Below are 25,414 nucleotides of genomic sequence, written 5' to 3'. Positions count from 1 at the left end.
GATTAGGTAGGGGGAAAAAAAAAAAAAAGTTATTAGACTAGCTGGTAGGGACTGGGAAGCTATTAGGTTAGCAGCTGGGATTAGGCTTTATTTTGCTTTATTACAATATAATACTAGTATCTACAGAAATAATGGGAATTAAGCTAACTCCTTCCTAATAAACGAATTAAAAAAAGAAAAAAGGGTTACAGTTAAGTCTATAGTTAATAAGATTATTATATCCTAATCTACACTTTATTGTATTTATACTATTATATTTATACATATTTAATAGTAGTTCTATAATACCTTGTTTAGCCCTTAGCATAGATTATTTAAGCCCTCTAGCTAAGATTCTATATTAAGCTAGCGCATAAGAGGTTATTACTTATAATATTATAGTATTAAAGTAAGGGATATTTTTTTATTGTTATATAGTTTACAAATAATTAATATAACTTTGCTTTAGAATTTACTTTAATACTAGCTTTTAGTTATAAGTAGAATACTAGCTTCTATTAGCTAGCCTAATATAGCTAGTAATAATGTATTACGTTTACATGCTAATTAACCTCTATATTATCTTATAGATAATATAGTTTAGTTTGCTAGAGAGCCTGCTATACTATAGCAGATGATTAGTAAGTGAAGCTGGAGTTGTTTCTTACAGCTACAGCTAATGACATAAAGCCCCCGGGACTAGGATCCATTGGCCAGTTGAAGACCTAGTAGTGTATAAGGCTCGATGCCATTTAATAACCACGCTGCAGGTTAATAGCATTGTCGATTTTAGCACTCTCGACTTTGCTAGTGCAGTTGATGATTGTTTGATATGCCCTATATGCAAGTTTGCTATTACTACTCCGGTTGTAACACCATGCAATCATGTCTTCTGCCTCGAATGCTTACGGAGGCACTATGAGATCAGTTAGACCTGTCCTATCGATAGGAGAGAATTTCGGACAAATCGAGTCAGGCTCGCAAAGAATATCGCCAAACAGCTTGGCAACCTTATTGTATTTTGCCCAAACTATTCTCGCGGATGCACCATGCAAACAAGACGACGGGATGTGCTCACTCATGCTTTAAACTGTTCTCATATGTCCGAATAGTTTCCTTGTTTCTTAGGTCTAGCTATTATCTACACATGCTCCTAGGGGCTCGTGCTTCCGTACCAATCGATCATATAAGTTTTGCGTTCCTATTTTCTCGCAAGGCGCAACCGTATCCCTCCCTTGCTTGGCCGTCTTTATCACCCGCCTATGACTTTCCAGGTGCATGCCTAATGGGCCCTGACATCGAGATGTCATTGTTGGGACACGAAATCAGTCGGCACTGCAAGCGATTGTGTAACCTTAACAGCAATCAGGGCAAGACTACATCCTGGAGTTTTACAAACATGCTAAACAACTTAGAAAAGGCAGAAATACTATTACAATGCTAGGTAGGTATTAAATAGGCAGGGAAACTTTAAACTAAATTAACTTAATAACTATTAGTCTATATTAATTGTAATTTTATCTTTTCTTATATTAAAACAAAGCTTATTAAAGAAATCGTTCTAATAAAATAGAAAGCTTTTCTATATAGATTACAGATAATTATCCTATATAGCTAATAATTATTAACCTCTATATAATACCGTTCTATATACTATCTTAGTATAATTTTATAAGTATATCTTATAGTTTAATATATTATTATATAGGTAGTAATAGAGCTTTTTATTCACTTAAAGGTTAGAAAGATAGTAGCGTTTAAAGTGCCTACTTAAATCTCCTAGTAAATAAAAAGGCTTAATTAGCTTAGGGATAGCTAGATTAAAGGGCTAAAGAGTAGTAGCTTAACTAATATAAAGAAAGTATTTGTAAATTTAATCTATCTAGCTTTTAATAAAGATAGAAGTTATTATATTACTTAAGGTACTACTTATATTATCTTTAGTAGTAGTATTATATAAATCTAAGGTATTTACCCTAGTTATAACTACTTTCTATCTTATTATAGAAGGTAAAGGCAGTTCTTAAATAGAATAGTAAGATATAATACTAAGAATTGTATTATTATAATAATAATATTTAAACTTAATTATATTAGTTACTAAAGCTCTTAAAGCTTTATATAGATATTTCTAGGCTAGGTAAGTATTTCTATTTAGTATTAAGACTAGTAGCTCCTTAAATATCCTACTAGCTAGTTATTACTTAATATTAGTTATAGCCTATTCCTAGAATTACATCTTTTTAATCTAATCTTTACACTTTCTATATAAGTATACCTTTTTACTTTAAATATATTTAGAAATATTCTTTAAATGTAAGTAATTTTTATTAGATTTATTACCTTTATAAATAAGTTATTCTTATTATTAAAGTAGATTTTAAATTTTAAGGTTATTATTAATACTTATAGACTACTCTGTAGTTAGATATATAGGCTGTTATTTACTAGCTAAGTACCTAATACTGTAGGCTTAATATATTAGCGCTTTTTACTACTCTTTATAGCTTATAATAGCTATAGTATCTACAGGGATAATATAGCTAAGGTAATATTTCTTAAAAGTTCTAGAGTTAGTATATTAAAGTATAAGGTTATAAAGTCTATTACTAATATTTACTATATTACTCTTTAGTTAATTTATATTTATATATAAAGAATATATACATAGTATTAGTTAAACTTATTACCTATATTATAATAAAGTATATTTAAGATTATAATAATACTAAACCTAGCTAGTCTACTAAGCTTCTTTATTTAGCTAGAAATTATATTATATATAATCTATTTATTTATAGATAATATATATATATTTATTCCTATCTTAGTAGCTTTATAAAAGATTAATATATTATTTATACTCTACTTAAGAGGTAAAGGTAACTTATACTTATTAAGGTAAATATTAAGCTTACTTAAATACTTAGAAAAAGTAAGAGTTAGAGTATTAAATATACTATAATAAAATAAAAGACTAAGAAGAAGGGTATATAAACTAAGTAGTAAGCTTAAGTTAAAGATAGTTAGGTATATTACTTATATTTCTTTTTCTCTAAGGAAAGTCTTTGTAAAGTAAAGCCTAAACTAAATTAAAATACAGTATAGGCTACCTTAAGGATTATATACTAAAGAAAGCTTAAGGTTACTAAATCTTAGAAAAAGAAGTACTTTAAATCTAGAGCTACTTAGTATAATAAGAAGGAGAAATAAAAAAGTATAAATATAATACTTACTAAGGTAAAACCTTTACCTAGTTATACTAATAGTTATTTTTACTTACTACTTAAGATCTTTAATAGTTATATACTAGTTTTTATATTACTTTCCTATTAAACTATAATTAATAAAAAGTTCTTAGAGAACCTAATTAGTTATATATTAGTACTTTTATAACTAAGAAAAGTAATATATATACCCTATGTATTCTATAGTTTAAAATAAAGTTAATCTTTTTTTTAGTTTCCTTCTTATATATAAGTTAAAACTCTTTCTAGTATTACTTAAAGGTATAGGAAGATCTTATACTAGGGAGCCCCTTTTCTTTAACTCTAGTCTTTTAAGTAAAGAGCTAGTAAAAAAATATATTAATTTTACTTAATAAGATATACTATATACAGTACTTAGGGTCTTATTTTATATACTTATAGTAACTAAGAGATATTAGTAGTCTTATAAAAAAAGAAATTAAAAAAGAATAAAACGTTAAATATATATATTTTACTATTACTTAATTATATTAAGTTAATAAGTTATACTATTAGTATATATAGTATTATTTATATTTTCTTCCTTAAAGTTATCTTATATATAAAGGAAAAATTTAAAAGGTAGATTACTACTACCTAGAAGATATAGTATATTATCTAACTTAATATTAATATTACTAGGATTAGTATTTATATTTAATATATAATTATTATTACTTTTAAATATACTATTATCCTTATATAAACTTACTAAGTTATCTAACTTAGTATAAAAATCAAACTAAATACTTTATTAAACTATTAACTAAAATTTAAGTAAGGGTTATAAAAGAAAGTAATTAAGATACTTTACCTAGTTAAATAGCTAAGGTACCTAATATTTATACTTATTAAGCGCTATTTAGGTAATATTAATAAGAAGGGCTATAATAAATAGAAATAACTATATAATAGTCTAGTACTTAGGTAGATAGGAATATAAAGAAGGTATAGTAGCTAGTAGATAGATTTAGTTAGTATATTTGTAATATATAATAGGGGTTTAATATTAAGGTATAGGGTATCTTGCTTTTAAAGCGGTACTAGTTATACTAGTAAATAATAGATAGAAAATAGCCCCAAGACTTGCTAAAAGTAGTATAAGAAAAGCTATAATAGTATATTATAAAGTATATAATAGATTATAAATATAATTCCTAAGGATAGGTTCTATAACTCTCTAGGCTTTATTCTTAAGAAAGCTTATAGTATACTATACCTAATACTTATTAGTATTAAACTATATAAAGTAGTATATTTAGTAACTATGTAAACTAGTAAAGAATCCTTATAGTTTATTTAATTTACCTTTATAAAGGTCTAGTTAGTAAAGTTAAAGAATTTCTCCTAGGTTTTTTCTAGTTATAATAAGAGTAGTAGTATATTTAATATACTTCTTATAAAGGCTTTAGCTTTATTTAGCTTCTTTACTTAGTTTTTCTATAAGGTTAGTAATATTAGCTACCTTACTTTCTAGGTTTTTAATATAGTTATTAGCTACTTCTAAGTTAAACCTAGCTATATTAAGAAGGTTATTATACTAGTTACTAAGCTTATAGATTTTTTATTTAAGTTTTATAACTTCCTTTTTATAGCTACTTAGGTAAGTAAAGGTAATATTTACCTTATCTTTTTTATTAGTATTTATAAAGAGATTAATTCCCTTCTCTATAGTAAGCTAAGTATTAGGTAAAGTTACCTAGGGTAGCTACTAGCTATACTAAGTAGTAAAAGGTTAGTTTAAAGTAGTAAAAGCTATTATATAGGTATTACTTAGTATTACATAGTATAGTTTAAATAAGAGCTATTAATATATAATAGTTATAATTTCTAAGAAATAAATTAATCTATACTAAGTTTATATTAATAGATATATAAAGTGTAAATACTAAGTATTATAAAGTATTATATTTCTTAATAGTTAATAAAGTAAGTTAGGTATATTTAGGTAAAGAAGTCTTATTAATAGCTAGTAAGCTAAGTATTCTATTTAGTACTAAAGGAATATATATATATATAATATTCTTACTAGTATAGTTATAAGCTTTAAGAGAAAGCTTATAATAACTTAGGTAAGCTAGTAAGTAAGTTTACAGTTAGTATTATAAGCTTAGGTAAGGCTTACGTAAGTATAGGTAAGCTAAGCCCTAATTAGAGAAAAATATAAAGTATATGTAATATAACTATAGGGATTATATTATATTAGTAATAGCTATTAAGCTAAGTATACTAACTAATACTAAATAAATATATATATACTTAGTTAATTATAGGTAATTAGTAAGGTTATCTTAGGATTAGTACTAATTTTAGTAGATTAGTACTAATTGTACTAGATTAGTGCTAATTATTAAGGCTTAGTCCTAATTATTATTAAATATCCTAATAATATAATTAGTAAAAAATATAGGGCTATATATAAAGAAATAGTTATTAGCTCTAATAACTATTACAATTAATAGTAGGGCTAATAACTATTATAATAAGTTATAAGAGATAATTAAGTTAGTATAGAGTGGTATTAAATTTAACAAGTTTATTCTAAATATTAAGTTAGTTAAGTTACTAAATAAGAGCTAGCTATAGAAAGTCAATAAGTTAAAGAAGCCTGGATACTATCTTGTTTACGCGCTATTAGGGTATTTTATAATAATAAATACATTGACTATTGTAGATAGTCCCTTAACACTTAATATAGAAGTGTTATAAAATATCTATAGCTATGTAAAAATAGCCTGCCTATGTAATATTCTTAGTATAGGAAGTTAAGTTTAGAAGGATCTTATATTTAGTATAAACTACCTATAGATAACTGGATAGTACTACATAAGATTTAGAATTAAGTAGTAGATAAACTGAAAATCTGTAGTAATAGTTATCTATCTATGTAATAAAGTTTTAAATAAAGTCTAACTACCTCGTGTCTAAAACTAGCGTTTACATAAAAAGAGATTAGTTAAGGCCTGAGCGATACCTGTGGTATTGCATTTAAAGAAGTAAACGAGGTCTCGCTCTTGTATAGTAAGCTTAGTACGGGGCATATAACTCTATGCAGTAGTTGTCCCTGTTGTTTTATTAATATCTATTCCCTCTCCTATGGCCTGTGTATATCTTTCTTCTTATACTTAACCTCGGTCTTAACTAATTCGAAATATAAGGGAGCAGCTTTTACTCTTACATTCGACGTTATGTACCTTTCTTAATCAATTACCCTGCTGGTCTATCTCGCTATTGGCGTGCAGTCGCATATCTCTTTTAGCAAGCATGTGCGATAGTTTGGCAACTTGAGTGTGTTGTTGATACCAGTTATGGGAAAGGCAACGCAAGTCAAAGCTACAATCACAAGCAATAGAGCTAATGATTTAAGTTTACTTAAGATTGGGATATCTCTTGATGAGAGACTAGTTAAGAAAGTGAAACTCGTGGATGAGAATGGTATGTACTTTGAAGAATTCTAAATAATTAACATCTAACCTGTCCCAGGGGACATTGATCTGTTCAAGGGAATTAAGCTAAGCTTATACTACGAGGGGCTCTAAACCAGAAACTTCAAGAAGCTCTTAGCGGGATCTTCTCTCTTTTAGACTGTGGACTTGTCTACGATGTATAACTTGAAGTCTGGGATGTACTCTGTTTATGCTGAGGGCACTATTGCCTCTGCTTTAGGCAAATTGCAAGAGTATGGTTCTATCTCCTTTAAGTTAAAAGCGATTTCTATCAAGATTGACGAGGCTTCCTTAGCAGTAGTACAATAAAAGGCATCTAGGTCTATGAATGAACTCTCTTCTACTGACTGACCCGACAGTGTCTCGGAATAAGGTGTAACAAGGTTTTTCTTTGGCAGGGTCACACATCCAAAGCGAGGTGTGTTGCGATGATTTCAGACAAACCTTCCATTCAGAGACAGTTCTTAGCGCCGCTGATAAGAACGCATGAGCGACAAGGTTTTGTTGGAGGACAACCTGGCCTTGAACTGGAGCTGCTGCAAGTCTACAAATAGCTTATAAATTAAATAGCAGTTCTTAACCCTAAGACTTAAGGGGCGCTTTGAATTCTAAGTTCATTCCAGGATCAAAGTAGGCCAGGTAGGAGTTAGCATAGTCAATACAAGGTCATTTGGTACTACTGTCGCTTTAATACAGGGCCTCACGCGGTTGACGGTGCATACATCTTGTGGTTTTATAGCTGATATATTGATAGAACTTTGTCACTGCTCTATCTGGAAGCAAACCCTCTTTCTTACGGGAAGTTATACAGCGATATCTGCAGCATCCTTAGTTACCTGCCTCTGGGGGAGGAGGGCCACCAGGACCACCTGGGCCACCACCCGCTCCAAATTCAGGGTTTGCATGCCCACCATCCTTATATCTGAAAACAGCCGGGACGACCTTATTGGTGACAGTGATATTAACGCCGTAAGCTAACCAACCAAAAACACCCTCCTCGACGGTATCACCAAGAAGAGTCCACTCAACAACGGGGTCATAATCCTGGTTGGCAGCCTGGGCGAGAATTCCGTCGCGAGCGTTGGTCGTAAGAACCTGCTTGTTGGTGTTATAGGGGGTAAGACTCTCAACCTCGTGAATCAAGTCTTGGTCGAAGTAGGTCTGCCCTATATGGCTGCTGTAGCCTTCGTTTCCAAGGGTCTTATTCTTGAACAACGTAGCGTTCGCATGAGCTAGGAGGTGAATGTGGGTCGTTCGGCCGACATAATGGCCGGGGAAGAGTGTTTCGAACTGAGCAACACCATCTTCATCGGTTTGCTGGATACCACGACCAAAGGTCTTGTCGATGTTGGTCAGGTCGTTGGTGTTTCCGTTGCCCGCGTTATTCACACCAGCATAGACACCAGTAGCGTTGCAGTGCCAAATATCAAGATAGAGTTCTGGCACAGGATCACAGGTCTCAACGTTGATTATTTGGTAGTCGAGAATAAGGTCAACACCCTCTTGATCTTCCTTGAGGTTGCGACGAATGTCCTCACCACTGACGTCTGGAAACTGTTAGTGCACGTCTTCTTGGAATCCGAATAAAACTCACAGTAGGGACCGATAGTAACCTCGGGGGTAAGGACACAGGAATTCTGTCCGGCAAAGAGAGTGTCGGGCGGGGTGTTAGGTGTGAAACCGAGGTTTGTCTTGTTGTGGTCCGTGTTGAGCACGTCCTCAAGATCACGCTTCTTGATACCACCTGGAGCCACATCAGAAAGTTTCATAAGTCAAGTAGTAGATGTTCGAAGCTTACACTTCTGGCGATGCGCCTGAATCAGAGCTGATCGACGTTTGATGTTACGGTCAGTCACACCGCGAGCCTTCAACGTTTCAGCACAGTGACGCAAAGACAGCCTCTCAGAACTGGCTTCGAATGAACGACGCTGTTCAAGCTCATCGTGGTGGTCCTCGCCTGGGTGAGCGGCGGTGAAGGAAGCCAATGCTAAGACAATCGAGCTGGAAAAACGCATAATGGCTGTACTGGACAATGAGAGTACTGTAAACTAAGCTGAGAGGTTGATTGATCAAACCGTAGATAAGGAAAACTTCATTTCCTTTATGTACTTTCAGGCCAACTATTCTCAGACCGACTGTTGTCGCAATAAATTTCCTAACTGATACAATAGATGCATCTACCTTCTCTGCCGTCTTGGCAATACTACGTCGAGAATTCTCCGTTATCTATCAATTTCCTGATTTGTGATGAACATTCATGCTATATGCTGATCTCTTCCTAAATCCACGATTGCATCATCATGATCTGAGTAAACGAGTCTTCCTGATTCGCTGTTGCATTCCTTGTTTATTGCCTAGACTTCGGGATGTGGGAGATGTTCCTTGACGAGTTCCACAAATAGCCCGGAACACACCCGGAGAAAGAAGGTCGGAGCGTAGCTGCAGTTGATACATCGAGGTTTCGCAACCTTGAACCTTGCAATACTAGTCTCTTGCTGATCAGTCGTAATACCGATACGGAATACCACTTCGGGTAGGTAGAAAGAGCACGAGACACCGTTTTGGGTATTTAGACGGGTTGTCCCGCTACAGATTAGATCGTCCCTCGCGGGAGGGAACGCGCTTCCGACAAGGCCCACAAGCCATGAACAAGCTAGCAACCTTATCCAGATATAGCCTGCAGGGTTGTTAAAGGAGGAGATCTAGCACAGTAAGTCGCGCTAGGTTATGACTCTCCCCGCACACCTGGGCGATGTATTTTCAAGTAGGCTATTTACGATCGAGTGTATGTCTAGGAATAAAGCTATCCTAGTGATGGGTCCCAGTACTGCCTTCACAAGATACTATTAAAATCAGGTGCATCCGAGGAAACTTATAACCTTTCTTCTAGCTCAAGTACTCAGATCCTATTACTGTTGTTACTGTTGTTTACAAGTGGTTAGACACTGGCAAGCTATCATAACCCGTGCCACTAGGGTTGAACATAATGCTGTATTTGGAGGACGACCCTAAGACAGCACTGTTGACTCATGCAGACTCCCATTAGTTAAGACCGTTAGCTTTCGGGATGGCCTTGAGGGTATTGGCCAGTCGCTTGAGATAGTCCCACTGACTAAAGGGGATGAAGGGGATATCTTTCTGGTCCGCAGGGGATGGATATTTAGGGTCGGGACAGCCAGGACGCCAGCTGGTCTCGACAACCTGAGCCTTTTTTACCGAACCTGGTCGACAGATAGGTACGTCAATTAGTCAAGGCAGTGAAAGTAGCACCCTCACCCTAGACAGGGGAGAAAGAGGCGGAAATAACATCCCAATCCTCAAGCTTAAGATAGCCAGGCGCTAAAACGACGTCATAGAACCCGTTCTACGGTTCCTTGTTGTATCCATGAGCGAAATGAGTCAAGACAGACCTTGTTTCCGAGTGATGATCGTCTAACTGCTTGCGCAGCAGTGTGAAGAAGACGGGAGAGGGTTTCTGGGTTGTCGATGTGTCCAGTGGGCCAAAGCAGGCCGGTTGGGATTTCGTTGCCAATCGTGATTGTGAGGGGGAAAAGACCTTCAGCATAAAATGTCTCCGCCACTTCAGTGACATTAATCCACCACCTCTTTTCTTATCCATCGGTATCGGTCGGCCAGCCAGAGGGAATATCCTGCTGTTCAGGGTTGGTCAAGGTGTGGCTGAAGTGCAAGTTGAGCCCGAGTTGCAATCCTGCGTTCCAGGCTCGTTTGGCCAGTTGTATGTTGTAGTCGATTCCATAGTCGCCTTCAACAGTCCAGACACGTTCAGGGGTAAAGTTAACACCATCCTCGACAAGAATGTTCTCCAAGGGCTTTACGACGCCTTCGTTATCCTTGTAGACGACGCTGTTGTCCCGTTCCTCTACTATGACTGAAGACCAGCCAACGCCTTTGTACAAGAATGAATCAGCAGCTCCTTCAAAAGGTATCCTGGTAGACCTAACGCAAAAGCTAACTATGAACGTCAAGTTGAGATTTTCCCATTGGTTACCGACTACTAAGACGGCTACTATAGGCCGATGGATAAGATCCGCGGAGAAAGTATTCCGGGGTCAGTATCAGAGTTATACCGGGCGCTCCTGGAAGCTCAGCCTATGTGATAAGTTGAACAGTAACCAAATATCAAAATCTCTTTATCGTGCTGAGTACAGATGGCAGAAGAGGATACTCGCAGTTCTGTCCCAGGTAGTGGGGGCCCGTAGCTGACACTTTTGCTAGTGCTCCTCTGCCTTCCTTATCCCCATCCCTCCTCTCGCTTCTACTACTTATCTCCTGTTCTTATGTCCTCTTTCTTCCATAGAGCTGCTCATTACTCATGAAACAGTATTTGCTTTATAAGTCTTGCAAGATTAATTATTTCTATCGATGGTAGAGATACTCAGTTGCTTTACTTCGAAGTAAAACCACCATCCACTGTCATGATTGAACCTGTGACCCAATCGCTTTGTGACGAAGCGAGGAAGAGAACGGCATCTGAAACATCTTTAGCAGATCCCAGTCGTGGCCACGGGGTAGCATCATGGAGAGACTTGTTGAGAGCCTTATCTTCGATAAAGGGTCTCACCATAGCAGTAGCCAGGAATCCGGGACATAAGGCGTTGACATTAATACGAGAAGGACCAAAGTCAACAGCGAGTTGTCGTGTAAGATTCACGACAGCACCCTTTGAAGCGCAATATGAGGGTTCCCTGGCCAGACCAATTAGGCCTCCCATTGAAGCAATGTTGATAATCTTTCCAACGGCAGGGTGGGACTGAGCATCTCCAGACGAGTCTGTCGCAGGTTCAGATTGCAAAAGAAACTGCTTTATAGCGTACTTGCATCCAAAGTACGTCCCCCTCGTGTTGATCGACATGGTACGATCGAAATCCTGATCAGTTTCTTCAAGAATGCTCTTGAGACCTATGAAAATGCCAGCGTTGTTGACCATGATGTCAAGACGTCCAAATGCGTGCGAGGCCTTGGACACGAGCTCTTGTATCTGTGAGCTGTTTGACACGTCGCATCGCTGGAAGATGGATTCGCCGCCAAGTTTCTTGATGAGCTCATGGGTAGGAATGGCAAGATCTTTCTCGTATCCTTCTTGTCGTGCTTCGGGTTGGAGGTCAGAGCAGACGACCTTGGAGCTAGCCTTTGCGAGAGCAAGTGCTATAGCTCGGCCATTGCCTGAAGATGCACCTGTAACAACGGCGATCTTGCCGGCCAGGGTCTTTGCAGTAAGAGACATGAGGAATGAGAAGAGGGGAGTTATAGAAGATGGCAATCAGTTGAAGAGGGCTATGCTTGAGGTGACGAAGATGATTCTGTTTAGATATCTGGTAGCAGAAGCAATCGCCGTGACTTATACTGCTCTTTATTACCGAACGGCGCTAGATCATGTTCTGCGCCGCCCCGTGGGGTCGAGAAATTTCCCTTCTTTTGAAGGTAACATGTCGCGAGCTGTTCTCTACTGCCGTCATTTGACGCCTTGGCTACGTGGGGCAACGATATAAGCACTATCAACCCTCGGGAAACTTGCCATCTTTGTACAGCTTTTGGCCTTTGCACAATTTCAAGTCCGTCTCTGCGCCTCATGGACACCTCATCACGCCCGTCGCGTCGCTGGTGAGTCAGTCGACGAAATCCTCGAGGGCAATTGCTAACGAGAAATCGATCAAGTCGTACATGTCGAGAACGTCGAGTCAAATGTGGAGGTCAAATCCCGAGATGCCAACAATGCACCAAGGGATCACGGGGATGTGTTTTTGACGATTCTAAGGTATTTCGGCATGCGCAGTCAGTTCCGGGACAGGGTACCCGTACAAGCAAATTGGGACTTTCCACCAGACCATGTTTGGGTGCGAAGCAGTGCTCCCTGTAGGTACATCGTCCCAACGGCTCAGGCATTCCTAATGGTCGAGCAGTTAAGTTCATTGACGACACAGAGCTTATAGTTGATGGCTATCTTGTCATTGTCGACGATAAGGATTCATCTCCTATGTATATTGTGAAAAACCGATTGCATAGTCAAGCGGTCTTGTCGCCATACTTATCGACTCCTGGGCAACCCAAGGGACAGGGATCAAACCCTGATTGGTACCTTACTGGCGATACAGACAACTCCGACCCTGTGGTACCTTCCTCTCCAGTCAGCCGGAACGAGACACCCCCAGGTCACTACCCAACAACACCTCTTGGAAACGCGTGGGGAGACTTTCTTAATCAACCACCGACAGTGTCATTGACAGCCAATGAGGCAGCCTTACTGCAGAGATTCGCTCAAGTCGTTGGACAATGGATGGATCTCTCCGATCTCAGCCAAACATGGTCCAAGCTCGTCCCTCGTTTCGCCACCAGAGCCAATCTAGTCAAGGAATGTTGCGTCGCTTGCGCGGCCAAACAACTCGCTTTGTCAACCCCACAAACTCCCAAAGCCGATGAGTGGATGAGGCAAGCACAGGCATCCTACAGCATTGCCATCGAGCAGCTGATTCGCCAAGTTTCCATAGATTGTCCAGCACCATCACCCGAAACCTTCGTCGCCACGGTGCTATGCAGCGTTTACGAAATGATAGACGCCACCGGATCCGATTGGCAAGCTCACCTAGAGGGGATATCCCAGATCGGTAAGATACGGGGTATCAATAGAACTTGTGGTGGGCTGGAGGAGGCTGGTTTTTGGTGCTTTGCTCGTCAGGAGGTAGTCTGTTGCCCGATCAATCGAAGCAAACCGAGGATAGATCCAGAATCATGGTACGAGATTCTGGGACAAAACACGGAGGTAGGCCGAGAGGATATGGCTAACAGGAGGTATGCACACCTCTGTAATGAATGAACCACCGGTGCTGACAGGCTACAGGATACTTACTATACTGGCTCAGATATGCCACTTAGCCTACTCCTGCAACGACAGAAGTGGTTCGCTTCGAGTATTCGATCGTCTAGACCATGACAGTAAGAGATTGACGAGTATGCTGAGGTTTTGGAAAGATACCCTCCCTACGACATGCGAACCGATCTCTGTAACAAGACAAGGAGATGACTCTTTCGACACTATATACTTCACATTGGGCACCGCAGCCTCAGCATGGCAAATGTACCATCTATGCAATATCCTCCTTCTCACTTCGGGTCTCCATCAAGGATGCCAGAGTGGACAGGAGATTCAGGTTCGCTTACGCCAGGGACGCCACTGTCGAACTAATTTGACACTAATGGCCTTTCCAGAAGAAGCTGAGATCTCACGCCTTGCAGATTTGCGGGGTAGCTCTGGGCGAGCCGGACGGAGGAGCTCGGGTCCATTCCGTGCAGGCTATTTACTACGGTAAGTCTCTTCCATGGCCGCACAAGTTCTTCCACTAAACTATAGTAGCTGGCCGATGTTTGACTGAGCTACGGGAACAGGAGTTGTGTGCTAGATTACTGTGTGATATAGAGGAAGATCTTGGCTGGGCTGCTAAATATCGAGTACGTGACTTGTATGTGGCTTGGGAAAGGGAAAGGGAATCACCTGCCTACACCAGTATGATAGCGAGTTATGTTTCCATCTTATAAAGTTATCAATTTGATGTGCTAACTAACATACTGCAGATCGATATATCTCTTAATACCACAGTTTCGAGTTCGGTTCAATGCCCTCCTTCTCACAATGGTCATAATATAACTGTGCAAAGCTAAAGATGTCCATCGTCTGTCTCAAGCTATCATCGTCGTTGAAGAACTCAAGACTGCCGGTAATAGTAAACACTACCTCTGATCCAGCACCCATGGATAGCGTATGGATCGTTCCGGGATTCTCAACGACATAGTCACCAGGTCCGGCAACCCAGTCGTACCTAACATTGTTAGCTAATGTCTACCATTAATTGGACGTACAGTTTTACTCCTTGTATCGCCAGTTTCCAGACATTGTGACAGCTGTAACGGTACCCCGGTGCCTGTGCTTACCGAGCCAAGCATCAACAGGCGTTCGTAGCGATACAACGAAATGTCCAGAGCGTGTTTCAAAGCGCAGAGGCTTGAGCTCTAATGTTCCTGTCCAGGGATGCCACAGAGTATCTTTGTTGTAGCTAATATAGACATCCGGGGAACTATGTTTGTCGGTAAAAACAAGTTCTCTGCGATCTTCGTCTGTAAGAACCGACTCGTCCGAGTGCTTGAGAAGGTCGGCACTTTTGTGGGACGAAGGCTCAGGTGTCTCTTGGGTCTTCGATGGGGCCATTGCGATCGCAGAACAAAGGATTAATGCCGCGGGTTTGATGGGTGTAGTTGGTGTGCTGTACTTCAATTTAGCCCAGGCTTCCAAGCTGTCTTATACCCATCGCAGGCCATGCTGACTAAATATCCTCCCCTGATACGTGTTAACTTTCTTTCAGATCCAACGCATGTTGCTCGATGCGTTCCGCAGATCAATTCCACCCAGGCTTTGGAATGACTCGCGGTACACGCAGGGTGTGTCTCACTCCAGCCAAAAGTTGATAAGCAAAAGTGGAAATTTCGCGCGAGATTGCCATTTGTAGTTCTCCAACGGCTAGCTCGAGCGAAAGCCACCAAGTTGGCTCCCCCAGATTCATCGGCCAATCACTTTAGTTACCGAGTTCCCCCACAAAGGTTTACCGACTCTGGGGTACGATTGCGGGGAGGACTAGAGATTTCATCCTGGGTTAGATTCATGTTTCGAACGAGCCAGGGGGATATATAAAGCAGCGGTCAATCTTGGATTATTTCGGTACATCATCCTTCATCAAGCACTTTAATTATTACAATATCAGGCATCATGTATCTTCGAGGCAAAGCTCTCATGAGTGCCATCACCACTGTTTGTGGTCTTGGCTTTCTTTTGTTTGGTTGTAAGTGACCTTTCAGTAGCTATGAAGGATATGACTGATCGATACCACAACAGATGATCAAGGTGTCATGGGAGGTGTGATCGGATCGACTACCTTCAAAGAGCGGTTCCATGACCCTAACGTGCGAAGTCCTCCCTTCTTTCACCTCACTGCGATCTAATCTAGTTCCCAGGCAACTCAGCAGGGTCTCGTGGTTGGTCTATACGATCTAGGATGCTTGATAGGATTTTTGACAACGTTCGGTTTGTCTAAGTTCAGACGGCGTACATGCATTGTGAGTCCGGAGCAGATTCAAACTATTCTTCCTTTCGATTGACCTATTTGAAGTGTGCAGGCGCATCTATCGTCATCATCGGGACCATTTTGCAAGTCACAGCCACCACCATAGGCCAACTCATCGCTGGACGAATCATCACCGGCATTGGAGTAGGTACAAACACAGCTATCATTCCTTCTGTAAGATCTTCTCAGTTTACTCCTGCCAGACTTGACTAATACTCGTTGATAACAGTGGCAAGCTGAAGTCTCATCCGCCCACAGCCGTGGCGCTCTCATCACTGTCGAAGCAGCACTCATCATCCTCGGCCTCGCCATCTCTAACTGGATCTGTTTCGGCGCGTCTCACGCTACCAGCTCCCTTCAATGGCAGTTCCCCATTGCCTTTCAATGTATTTTCTCCCTCTGTCTGATTTTTATAGCGCCTTTCCTCGTCGAATCGCCCCGATGGACCGCGCATCACGTTTCAATTCAGAAAGCACGTGAAGTGGCAGCTCGGTTAAACGGCTCGAGCCAGAACGACCCTACAGTTCAACAGGTCATCGGCGAAATTGAACAGGCTTTGGAAGCCGAGAGTACTTCCAGCAGCATGTTCGACATCTTCAGACACGGCGGACAGCAGAACTTTCGCCGAATGTTGCTTGGTGTTGGTGGTCTATTTATACAGCAAATGACTGGTATCAAGTAAGTTCCATTCATCCTCTAGACCTCCAACTTGTACTGACTTTCCTAACAGTGCTGTTGCGTACTACATGCCTGTCATTCTCCAAGAATATGTCGATCTTCCTCATGACCTTGCCTTGATCCTGTCCTCAGCAGCTGCCGTCCAGTTCTTCATTGTGTCTCTCGTTCCCATCTGGGTCATTGAACGACTTGGCCGCCGCACATGGATGATCTGGGGCGCTTTTGCTCAAATGCTGACTCTCATCTTTGTTGTGGCTGGTTTCAATATCGGAGGCCGAGGGGGCGGCATTCTGGTAACAACCATGTTTTTCCTGTTCTACGATGCCTTCGCCGTCAGCTACCTCAACATTCCTTGGCTCTACGCTCCCGAGATCAACAATCTGCAAATGAGAGCTAAGGGGTCAGCCTTAGCGTCTGCATCGAATTGGCTCTGTACGTCTTTCTATGTAGCTCAATCTGTTCTCCGAAAACTAACCAGTTTTAGTCAACGGAATTGTTGTTACTATTACACCTATTGCTCTGTCGCAGATCAACTGGAGATACTGGATTGTCTGTAAGTACTCCCCGCCTCTATTACCACACCAATGTGCTGTGCTGACGTGCCACTTATATAGGGATCGCTATGAACTTTGCTTTCATGCCACTGGTGTATTTCTGCTACCCCGAGACACAGGGTCTTTCTCTTGAGAAGATCGATAATATTTTTGCTGGTGATGTTGGACATGGCTTCGGTGGTTTGACTCAAGGGGTTCGTGACAGTGTGGTCATGACTCGAGGTGAGCATGTTGCCCCGCCATCATCCAGCGGCGATGAGGAAAAGGGCAAAGATACTGCACATACGATGCATCGAGAAATGAGTATCTAAGAGATTCCTAGGTACCATTGTGTCACGAGAGGGGGTGTGAGCTGAGTTGAACTTGTTTTCGCTTATAATAGTCATTGCTTGATATAACTTAATACATGTCTTCATACTCTGGAGAGACGGATGTGAATATTGGCTCACTGTCATCTGCAATGGTCGGATACGTCTGTCGAATTGCCTATGAACATGTTCTGTGACACCAAGCTTAAATTGCCTCCGTGTCATTCTGTCTTAGTAAAGGTAGCAAGAATATCGGGCATGAGAAACCCTCGTTTCCACCGGCGATACGGTAATAGCACTTGCTATGGAGCCTATGGGCCTCGCCTGAAATGATCCGGTCAACTAACCGCTTTAGTCTCAAGGTGACGTACGTTTTCGCATTTGAATACGAGATTTCTACGATAGGTCTCTTGTTACTCCACAGGGAAGCCTAGCTCTGCGCTTTCTCATTTTTGCTCCACTTTGTCATCTTGTTAATTCATTACCCGAGGTAGCCTTTACAAGGTATCATGAAGTTCAATCCACTATTCTCAGAAGACGAAAGTGGCTGGTTCATCTTAATCGTCAAGATGTCGAATGGTAAATCTTTCCCAAGAGCAGCTAGTGAGCTGTGTCCCATTATTTCACACAGCCCTAGGTGGGAACAAGTAAAAGTTCTCGTATTTATGCAGCGTTCCTTTCCTTCCCGGAGTCTTTCTGTTTGGAAATTCCCTCGCCGCGCAATTACAGCAATTGGAGAAGGAGTAACCCTCTCATATCTTCCCAACACAAACAGGTGAGAAGACTTCATATTCGGTACGCTATGACACCAAAGGAACTTTTCTAACCCTGCACTCAATTGTTCGTAGAAGGAAAGGTCGTGACCCAGTTCTCCTACCAACAAGTTGCCGATGGTCGCGATGAATACGATCAGCTACCGGGAACAGAAAAGGCTGCCAAGCCTAGCCTTCCGCGCTGCCATACGTACATTGCAATGTACATTTGCCATCGTTGTCGCAATTCTGTACGGCCTCGATCTTGCACAAGCGACAAATAATAATACCAAGGCAAGAAGCGCTTGGGTTTACGCTGAGATCGTGGCCGGGGTATCAATCATCTTCTGTCTCGTTCATCTATTCTTCGCCCCAGCTGTTTGGTATTGGGGTCTTCTTGACATTCCTCTCTTCGTCTTGTGGCTGGCGCAATTTGGGGTGTTTGCTAGCATCTATCTGGGAGCCAGAGAAAGGCCAGACGACGATGTATTCTCAACAGTGGTGTCACGTAGCAGGATGCACGCGGCGGTCTGGGTGAATTTAGTCAGCATGCTGCTGTGGTTTGCGACAACTGTGCAGGGTTTTATTGGGTGCTGCGCTCGACGGAAGAAGGGCCAGCAGAAGGACGGGGCGATGGCGCTAGCCTTGATGAATGAGCCATAGTTGAATAATGACGTTGTATCTTTAGAAGCAGCAATTGATATAGAAACTCCTTGTTGACATTCAGCGGAGAAGTCTCACCATTAAATACGTGCGTACTCAGATGTTGAACTTTTGCAAAGAAACTCAGCAATGCGCGATTCTGTTGCCGGCTTCCGTCAATTAAGACAATTTTCATTCTTGCAACATATGGACCAGCAACCTCTTGAGAAACTTACTGTCAGCTGGAATTGCAGGCTGATGCCTTTATCGCTTTACCTCACAATTGTAGAGGTGTTGCGGCGAAAAGGATCTGACTACATTAATAGTACCCTAACCCTAACCCTGAGAGTCTCTGGCGGGAGTGGGCTCCAGAGACCGGTTCTTACATGAATGAGGGAAACCCTTTCCACTCAAACTTCAAGACGGACTTTTATGGGAATTACTACCACCAGCTGCTAAGGATCAAGAGCAAGTACGATGCCAGTAACAGCTTTTGGGTTCTCTCCGGTGTGGGAAGTGATGACTGGGATTACAACTTAAACTCTGGTAGGCTCTGCAGAAAGGGTTAAGAGTGAAATACCAATAGGGTAGAGATAGCAAAAGACCCTACGAAAGCCATAATATATCCAGTATATAGAATTCCTGTAATAGTTATCGTCTTTTATTTATTGCCAGAGTGCCCTAGTTTCATCATAGGGAATTGCATTGCTAAGTATGAATAAATTCTGACGTCATTGTTTCACGCGTTAGGTACATACCGGCATCTAAAAATTTGGACAATCAAACCCCTCAATTTTTCTCCATCTTATTTCCCCCACCACCTGAAGCAGGTTTGATATTGCGAGTTAACAGAGACGTCGTATTAGCGAAGACTCTGCTCGTGCAGCTGCTGTGGAGATGGACGTAGCAGCTAAGGCCCTTGGCGCTTATATCCCTACTACCAACGATATCTTCGACTACTTACCCGTACCCTCCCTTGTCGTATCATCTTCCTATCGTATACAGAGGGTTTCTGTCGGCTTACTGGAAGCCTGGGGTCGAAGTCGTGAGGGCCTTATTGATCAAGACCTCTTTGTTGCTCTTTACCAAGGTTCGCCGACTGAACGATTTGATCGTATACCATTTGTATACGCTATCGAGACAGCCATCGAGTCCAGAGATCTCCGTCTATGCTATGCGGCGTACATTGCGAATGACGTCGCTTGGACGGCGCGCATCAAGCCCGTACACAAGGATGATGAACTCCTCTGCCTGGTGGTCGAATGGGAAAAAGCTGAGATCCACGTCACCGTAGCCGATGGCGGAATGGTACAGAGCTGGCTACCTATTGATGATGCCTTTGGCATCCTCATCCAAGCCGTTAAAGACTATGCTATCTTTCTGCTCGATACTCGTGGGAACGTCATGACTTGGAATCGTGGAGCCGAATTGAACAAAGGTTACAAGAAGGAAGAAATCGTGGGCAAACATTTTTCGACATTCTACGGCGAGGAAGACACCCAATCCGGGAAACCTGAAAGGGAACTGGAGATTTGTTTACGCGAAGGCAGAGTGGAGGATGAGGGCTGGCGCTATCGTAAGGACGGTAGCAGGTTCTGGGCTAACGTCGTTATCACGGCTATCTACAAGAACAACATGCACGTCGGCTTCGGCAAAGTCACACGAGACCTCACCGAGCGAAAAGAGGCAGAGTTACGTTTAATTGCGGCTCACGAGGAGAGCGCACGGTTAAAGAATGATTTTCTGGCAAACATTAGTCACGAAATCCGTACACCAATGCATGGTGTACTCTCTGCTTGTTCGCTCCTCCTTGACAGTCACTTGACCGAGGAACAGCGCGAGACGGCCAATATGATTGAAGAATCTGGTCGCGTGCTATTGCGAATTATCAATGATATACTCGACTACTCCAAGATTACAGCTGACAGTTTTACCATCCAGAAGGGTAAGGTCGACATCACCAGTCTGGTTACGTTGGTGGTGCGTGCATTACAGCCCGCTGTCCAACCGGGAGTCTCTATGAAAGTGAGCCTCTCACCACACCTACCGAAGTTTGCAGAGGGCGATCCTCTGAGATACCGTCAGATCTTTGAAAACATTCTCAGCAATGCTGTTAAGTTTACCGAACTTGGGTACATTCTGGTGCGGGTAACGCCTCACGCTGAAGATACAACCACCTACACGATTTTGACAGAGATCGTCGACACTGGTTATGGAGTTACAATAGATGATGCGAAGGAGTTGTTCAAGCCATTCACGCAACTGGATACCCCAATCCACAAACGTCGCCCAGGGACTGGACTTGGGCTTTCCATCGCGAAATCACTAGCTTCGATGTTGGAAGGTGATATTGGATATAAACCAAATCCAGAACGCCAGGGTAGTAACTTTTGGTTCACATTCAATCTACGGAAGCTCGACTCCCATCAGAAAGCCCAACCCGTTCAGAATCTGCCTGATTCCGATATTGAACAATTACCACAAGAGTCTTTCGATGGCGAAGACCTTGCCAAGCCACTCAGACAACTTGCTACCATCTCACCTTCAAAACGGATTCTCGCGGCGGAGGATAACATCATCAACCAGAAAGTTCTTGTCGGAATGCTCCATAGCTTTGGATTCCAGCACATAACTGTGGTCTCAGACGGCGCCCAGGCTGTTTCGTCCATTTTGGGAGCACCTGACAAGTTTGACTTGGTTCTTATGGATATAAGTATGCCTGTTATGAATGGGTACGAGGCGACGGGTCAGATACGAAGTAAAGGTATAGAGTTACCTGTGATTGCTATGACCGCCTACGCGTTGAAGGGCGACATGGAGCATTGTTTGGATAAGGGTATGGATGACTACATTGCAAAGCCAATGAATAGGCAACTGTTAATGAAGAAGTTGCTTAAGTGGCTAACGTGCAACCACCATACTACATAAGACAAATTGAGTATGCTATTCTGTTGAGAGTATTTCTACCTATTTTCTTATAGCAACGTGGGATCGTTTAATTAACTGGCTGCAATACGCCAACAAGTAACCCAGTACAGAGGACATATTCCCGTCGGCGCAGGCAATAGGTTCCTTGCAACAATAACAATGTAAGATTACAATAGCTTCCGCGTCTGTCTAGATTCTAGACATAGTAGATAATTTGGATTACTGTACAGAAATTAAAATTCCAAGGGCAAAGCTTGAACTATCCTGCGCTTCTGCTGTCATTCTTTATGCAGACTGATTTAATAGTTTTGTAACTTAGGTTTGGCTTTCCTAGGGCCGGCTTACACTTGTTACCAGTTAACCTTGCCCTGTATTAAGGGACCAGGATTCTAGATCCATGCTGGCCTCGCAGGTGGTGCCGATTGGTCACATCCCACTCTGGTCACAGGAAGCATTATCAGAAAGCGATAGGCCATACAGCGCTCCAATAATTGTTACGTGACAGTGATGTAGATCAATCATAGCCGCATTTCAAGGTCCCCTTTACCATCCCTGATTGATTATCTTGGCGTCACAAAGTGATTGGTCTATTGCAACGGAATATCCACGTGGGACCTCGTCTAGCGCGATATACACACGGGTGCCGCTCACCAGGTTTGTCAGCCATACGTCACTGTAGATTGGTATCTCGACGCAGATTTGAGCAGCTACCCACGATTATCAACAATGCAGCTGACCAGCTCTATGTCAGGAGGATTGACTTTAACATGTGCTGTAACCATCGCAAGCGGTGTCAATTACCCGAGCCACGGACCCGACTTGCAACGTCACCTTGCAATACACCTTGAGTGACGAGGATCGTACCGCCTGGGATGTAATGGACCAGGGCTCCTACGACATAACGAAAGAAATGGCAGGCGGCGATGCGCACCAGTCTGGTATCGAATGGTGGAATGAGGCATCTCACAAATGGTGCAAGACGAAACCACCAGTCGAAACTATTCGAATCCCTGGTGTTGTTCATGAGTCAAGCACTTGTTTCATGGGACCTAAGGAGGTCGGTAGTTCTGTAGATGAGCTCTATCGCCCTCATGGTATTGAGAATGTTAATGTTACTGGCTCCGCTCTTTTCCCAACTGCGGGTAGTTGAAATCCTACTAGGACAATCTGTGGATATTCCCAAGATCTGGCTCTTAGGCTACATGAGATGAAGGTTTCAGATGGCAAGCAATGATAACGTACGATAGTGGACACTCCAGTTACTCATGACAATTTACACTCTATGCCAATCTCAGTCAGTGATACTTGACTTTAGGTACCAGTTTCCTTTGATCTCGATGCCTTAGGTTTGTTGCCTTCCTCAGCTGAAACCCTAGTCTTTCACCTCCGTAATCACACGCCCCGCCGCGTGTGTCGAAGGACAGCTCAATGGCATCCTTTGCATCCCCAGATAACCCTGCTCCGCTTAAGATATCCCCTTCATTGGACCTATGGCCCGCTAAGACACTGATGAGACCAAACCCACCGGATACAGATGCCGAACAAAAAGAAATGCGGACGATAAGGAGTGCCAAGGCAACGATCGGGTGAGCCAGAAGAACGAGTGCCAGAAGAGGGCTGCGTTTGAGCACGACACCTGTCTTCCAGGCTTGGTCTGCCCTATGATACTTGAACTGAGCTAGGTCATCCCGCGACAAGTGATTTGTTGGAGAATCAATGCCACAGTACGCAGCAAGTCGAGACCAGAATAACGACGAAACAACAGCTGTAAGACGAACCTTGCCTTTTTCGTCAAGTTTCCCTGTTTCCAATTCACCAAGAAAGTCTCCAAGCAGGAATACAGCGTCGTTGAGGTGTAAAGCTATGCAGCCGGAAGGGAGCTGTGTATCGAATCTTCTAGTGCAGTCACCCGCGATAAGATCGACGGTGCTGCGAGTGATCCTCCATTTGCCATCACAAATGAGATGTTGGCTAGCGAACTTAAGTGCTTCCTTTTGAAACCTCTCCTTCGTCGGCCTCACCTTTCTGTCTTTCTCATGGGGAGTAAGAAGAACAAAAAAGTCCGAGATCTGATCGTCCTTCCACAGAGTCGACAGCCACTTATGCCACTTATGCCACTTATGCCACTTATAAAGAGAGATGTACACGGGTTCCTTAGCCGAACCTTTATCGTAAAACTGATTCCACCAGCTTTCATCATTCCGATGTTGATCAACTTCGGGGTCCAGGTGCCATGCTAGAGCCTTGACTTCCGCCGCCACAGTATATGGCTGCCCGCTGTGAAGGTTTTCTCGTATAGCATTGATGTAAGATGAACTCGGTGCATCGAGCATGGCGACTGAGCTGTTTTCCAACAACAACATGTTGAACCCGAATGGGTGGGGTGGCAAGGGTAGCTCTGTGGCGTGGGTGGACATGAATGGGATTGTCGCGTTGATCATGAGAGAAGAGCCGGCAGAAAAATTAGCAAGACCGCCAGGGCCGGTAAGCCCATAGTCTCCCCCACTTGTGTGTAGTACGGTGGTGATCTTGCCGCCAACGAATGTCTTGTAACTAACGCTGAGAAGGAGTGGGAAAGCGAGAGATGACGCTAGAAGTAATGTCCATCGTTGGCTTGCTTGTTGCCTGTTCAGAAGACTACCCAAAACACTTCGCTTAATAATCGAATCGTAGTTCTGGAGGAGACTCGCCCATCTTGTTTCGAGTTGCAGAAACACAATTGTTGTCAATTTGCTGGTGCAAAGGTACATAAGAGACAGCATCAAGCCAACGATGATAAGCTGATACTTTTGTCCCAGATATGCTGCCGTCGCTGGATGGAAAGAACAGATCAAGCCAGTGATGCTGCAGCCAAAGCACGCTAGCAGTGCGGCAATCTCTGAGACGTCACAAAGTTGTCTCTCCATGGGCCTACCAAGTCCAGGGTGCTCTTGGCTGGTGTCAAAAGGCTCGTATGCAGATACATCGTCGCTTCGTCTGACTTGACGGCGCGGTGTGAAATGTGGAAAGGGGTCCATCGATTATATGTACCAACGCGCATTGCATTGCAAAAATGGGAGGACTTTGTTTCAGGAAATGGATCGAGTGGACAAAGGATTCTCTCACGGGGGGATATCAGTCTAATATTGCGGACAAGAATGGTCCTCTCACTCTCGTGGCAAACATTAAGAACCCCAGCTAGGATATTGGTATCACCAATGAAAGAACGCCGGGTTGGGTGCGGAGTGGTCAGCTTCTGCAACCTCTCGTACAGTTGAGCGTCAGAGTCCCCAATCAGAGTGCAACACGATATGATCTGGATATGGAACCAACACACACCTGTGCTGTGATCGAAATCAGGCTCTCGATGAACAATGGCGCCCGTGACCCGCTACAATATGCCAGTCCGGCATCATAGGTAGACGTCAAGTAGGTTGAAACTCGGACATGATTTATCATATCAACAGATAGATTTACCAGTCCAGGAATGATGTCAAGTCCGTCGAGATCCCTTACTATCATTACAAGAACTCTGAAGCCTGGTTTTGAATATGTCTGTACTTGTGCAAGTGGCTGCATGAGCTGAAACCAAAGTGGCTGCCGTAAAAACTGACATGTCATAGAAGGAACCAGGCTCTTAGCAATCTATTCCCATTGCCCAGCAAGCCGAGCATTACTGCAAGCACTGTTTCATATCAGCCAGTAGCTTCGATGAGGTTTTGGTTGAGACAGTAAAAATTGGTTATTGACCTTGATGACAACGAAAGCGCGG

General features: G+C 42.2%; 7 protein-coding genes across 7 annotated transcripts; 3 read left to right on the top strand and 4 right to left on the bottom strand.

Annotated features, from left to right (window-relative positions):
• Positions 1–7,501: 7,501 nt before the first annotated feature.
• On the bottom strand, positions 7,502–8,688 carry FIESC28_08638 (uncharacterized protein; the record flags this gene model as incomplete). The annotated part of the gene is made up of 3 exons (XM_031162776.1): positions 7,502–8,220; positions 8,268–8,417; positions 8,472–8,688. The coding sequence occupies 3 exons, from the start codon at positions 8,686–8,688 to the stop codon at positions 7,502–7,504; spliced, it is 1,086 nt and encodes a 361-aa protein (XP_031013204.1).
• Positions 8,689–10,284: 1,596 nt separating this feature from the next.
• On the bottom strand, positions 10,285–11,918 carry FIESC28_08637 (uncharacterized protein; the record flags this gene model as incomplete). Its single annotated transcript, XM_031162775.1, has 2 exons — positions 10,285–10,642; positions 11,083–11,918. 2 exons carry the CDS (start codon positions 11,916–11,918, stop codon positions 10,285–10,287), a joined length of 1,194 nt encoding a protein of 397 aa, XP_031013203.1.
• Positions 11,919–12,459: 541 nt separating this feature from the next.
• On the top strand, positions 12,460–14,277 carry FIESC28_08636 (uncharacterized protein; the record flags this gene model as incomplete). Its single annotated transcript, XM_031162774.1, has 6 exons — positions 12,460–12,547; positions 12,595–13,296; positions 13,706–13,839; positions 13,898–13,994; positions 14,106–14,204; positions 14,261–14,277. 6 exons carry the CDS (start codon positions 12,460–12,462, stop codon positions 14,275–14,277), a joined length of 1,137 nt encoding a protein of 378 aa, XP_031013202.1.
• Positions 14,278–14,343: 66 nt separating this feature from the next.
• FIESC28_08635 (uncharacterized protein) lies at positions 14,344–14,891 on the bottom strand (the record flags this gene model as incomplete). The annotated part of the gene is made up of 3 exons (XM_031162773.1): positions 14,344–14,370; positions 14,421–14,505; positions 14,554–14,891. 3 exons carry the CDS (start codon positions 14,889–14,891, stop codon positions 14,344–14,346), a joined length of 450 nt encoding a protein of 149 aa, XP_031013201.1.
• Positions 14,892–15,446: 555 nt separating this feature from the next.
• On the top strand, positions 15,447–17,344 carry FIESC28_08634 (uncharacterized protein; the record flags this gene model as incomplete). Its single annotated transcript, XM_031162772.1, has 8 exons — positions 15,447–15,519; positions 15,573–15,640; positions 15,692–15,793; positions 15,847–15,975; positions 16,031–16,479; positions 16,532–16,911; positions 16,964–17,032; positions 17,094–17,344. 8 exons carry the CDS (start codon positions 15,447–15,449, stop codon positions 17,342–17,344), a joined length of 1,521 nt encoding a protein of 506 aa, XP_031013200.1.
• Positions 17,345–18,885: 1,541 nt separating this feature from the next.
• Positions 18,886–22,813, top strand: FIESC28_08633 (uncharacterized protein; the record flags this gene model as incomplete). The annotated part of the gene is made up of 5 exons (XM_031162771.1): positions 18,886–18,972; positions 19,062–19,281; positions 19,432–19,447; positions 19,602–21,571; positions 22,452–22,813. 5 exons carry the CDS (start codon positions 18,886–18,888, stop codon positions 22,811–22,813), a joined length of 2,655 nt encoding a protein of 884 aa, XP_031013199.1.
• Positions 22,814–22,958: 145 nt separating this feature from the next.
• On the bottom strand, positions 22,959–24,680 carry FIESC28_08632 (uncharacterized protein; the record flags this gene model as incomplete). Its single annotated transcript, XM_031162770.1, has 1 exon — positions 22,959–24,680. The coding sequence occupies one exon, from the start codon at positions 24,678–24,680 to the stop codon at positions 22,959–22,961; it is 1,722 nt and encodes a 573-aa protein (XP_031013198.1).
• Positions 24,681–25,414: the final 734 nt, after the last annotated feature.

This window comes from Fusarium coffeatum (genome assembly GCF_003316985.1).
Source record: "Fusarium coffeatum strain FIESC_28 chromosome Unknown BRIP53273_contig_204, whole genome shotgun sequence".
Lineage (NCBI taxonomy): Eukaryota > Fungi > Ascomycota > Sordariomycetes > Hypocreales > Nectriaceae > Fusarium > Fusarium coffeatum.
The sequence above is the reverse complement of the archived record's forward strand: the minus strand, read 5'-3'. Positions and strand labels throughout refer to the sequence as shown.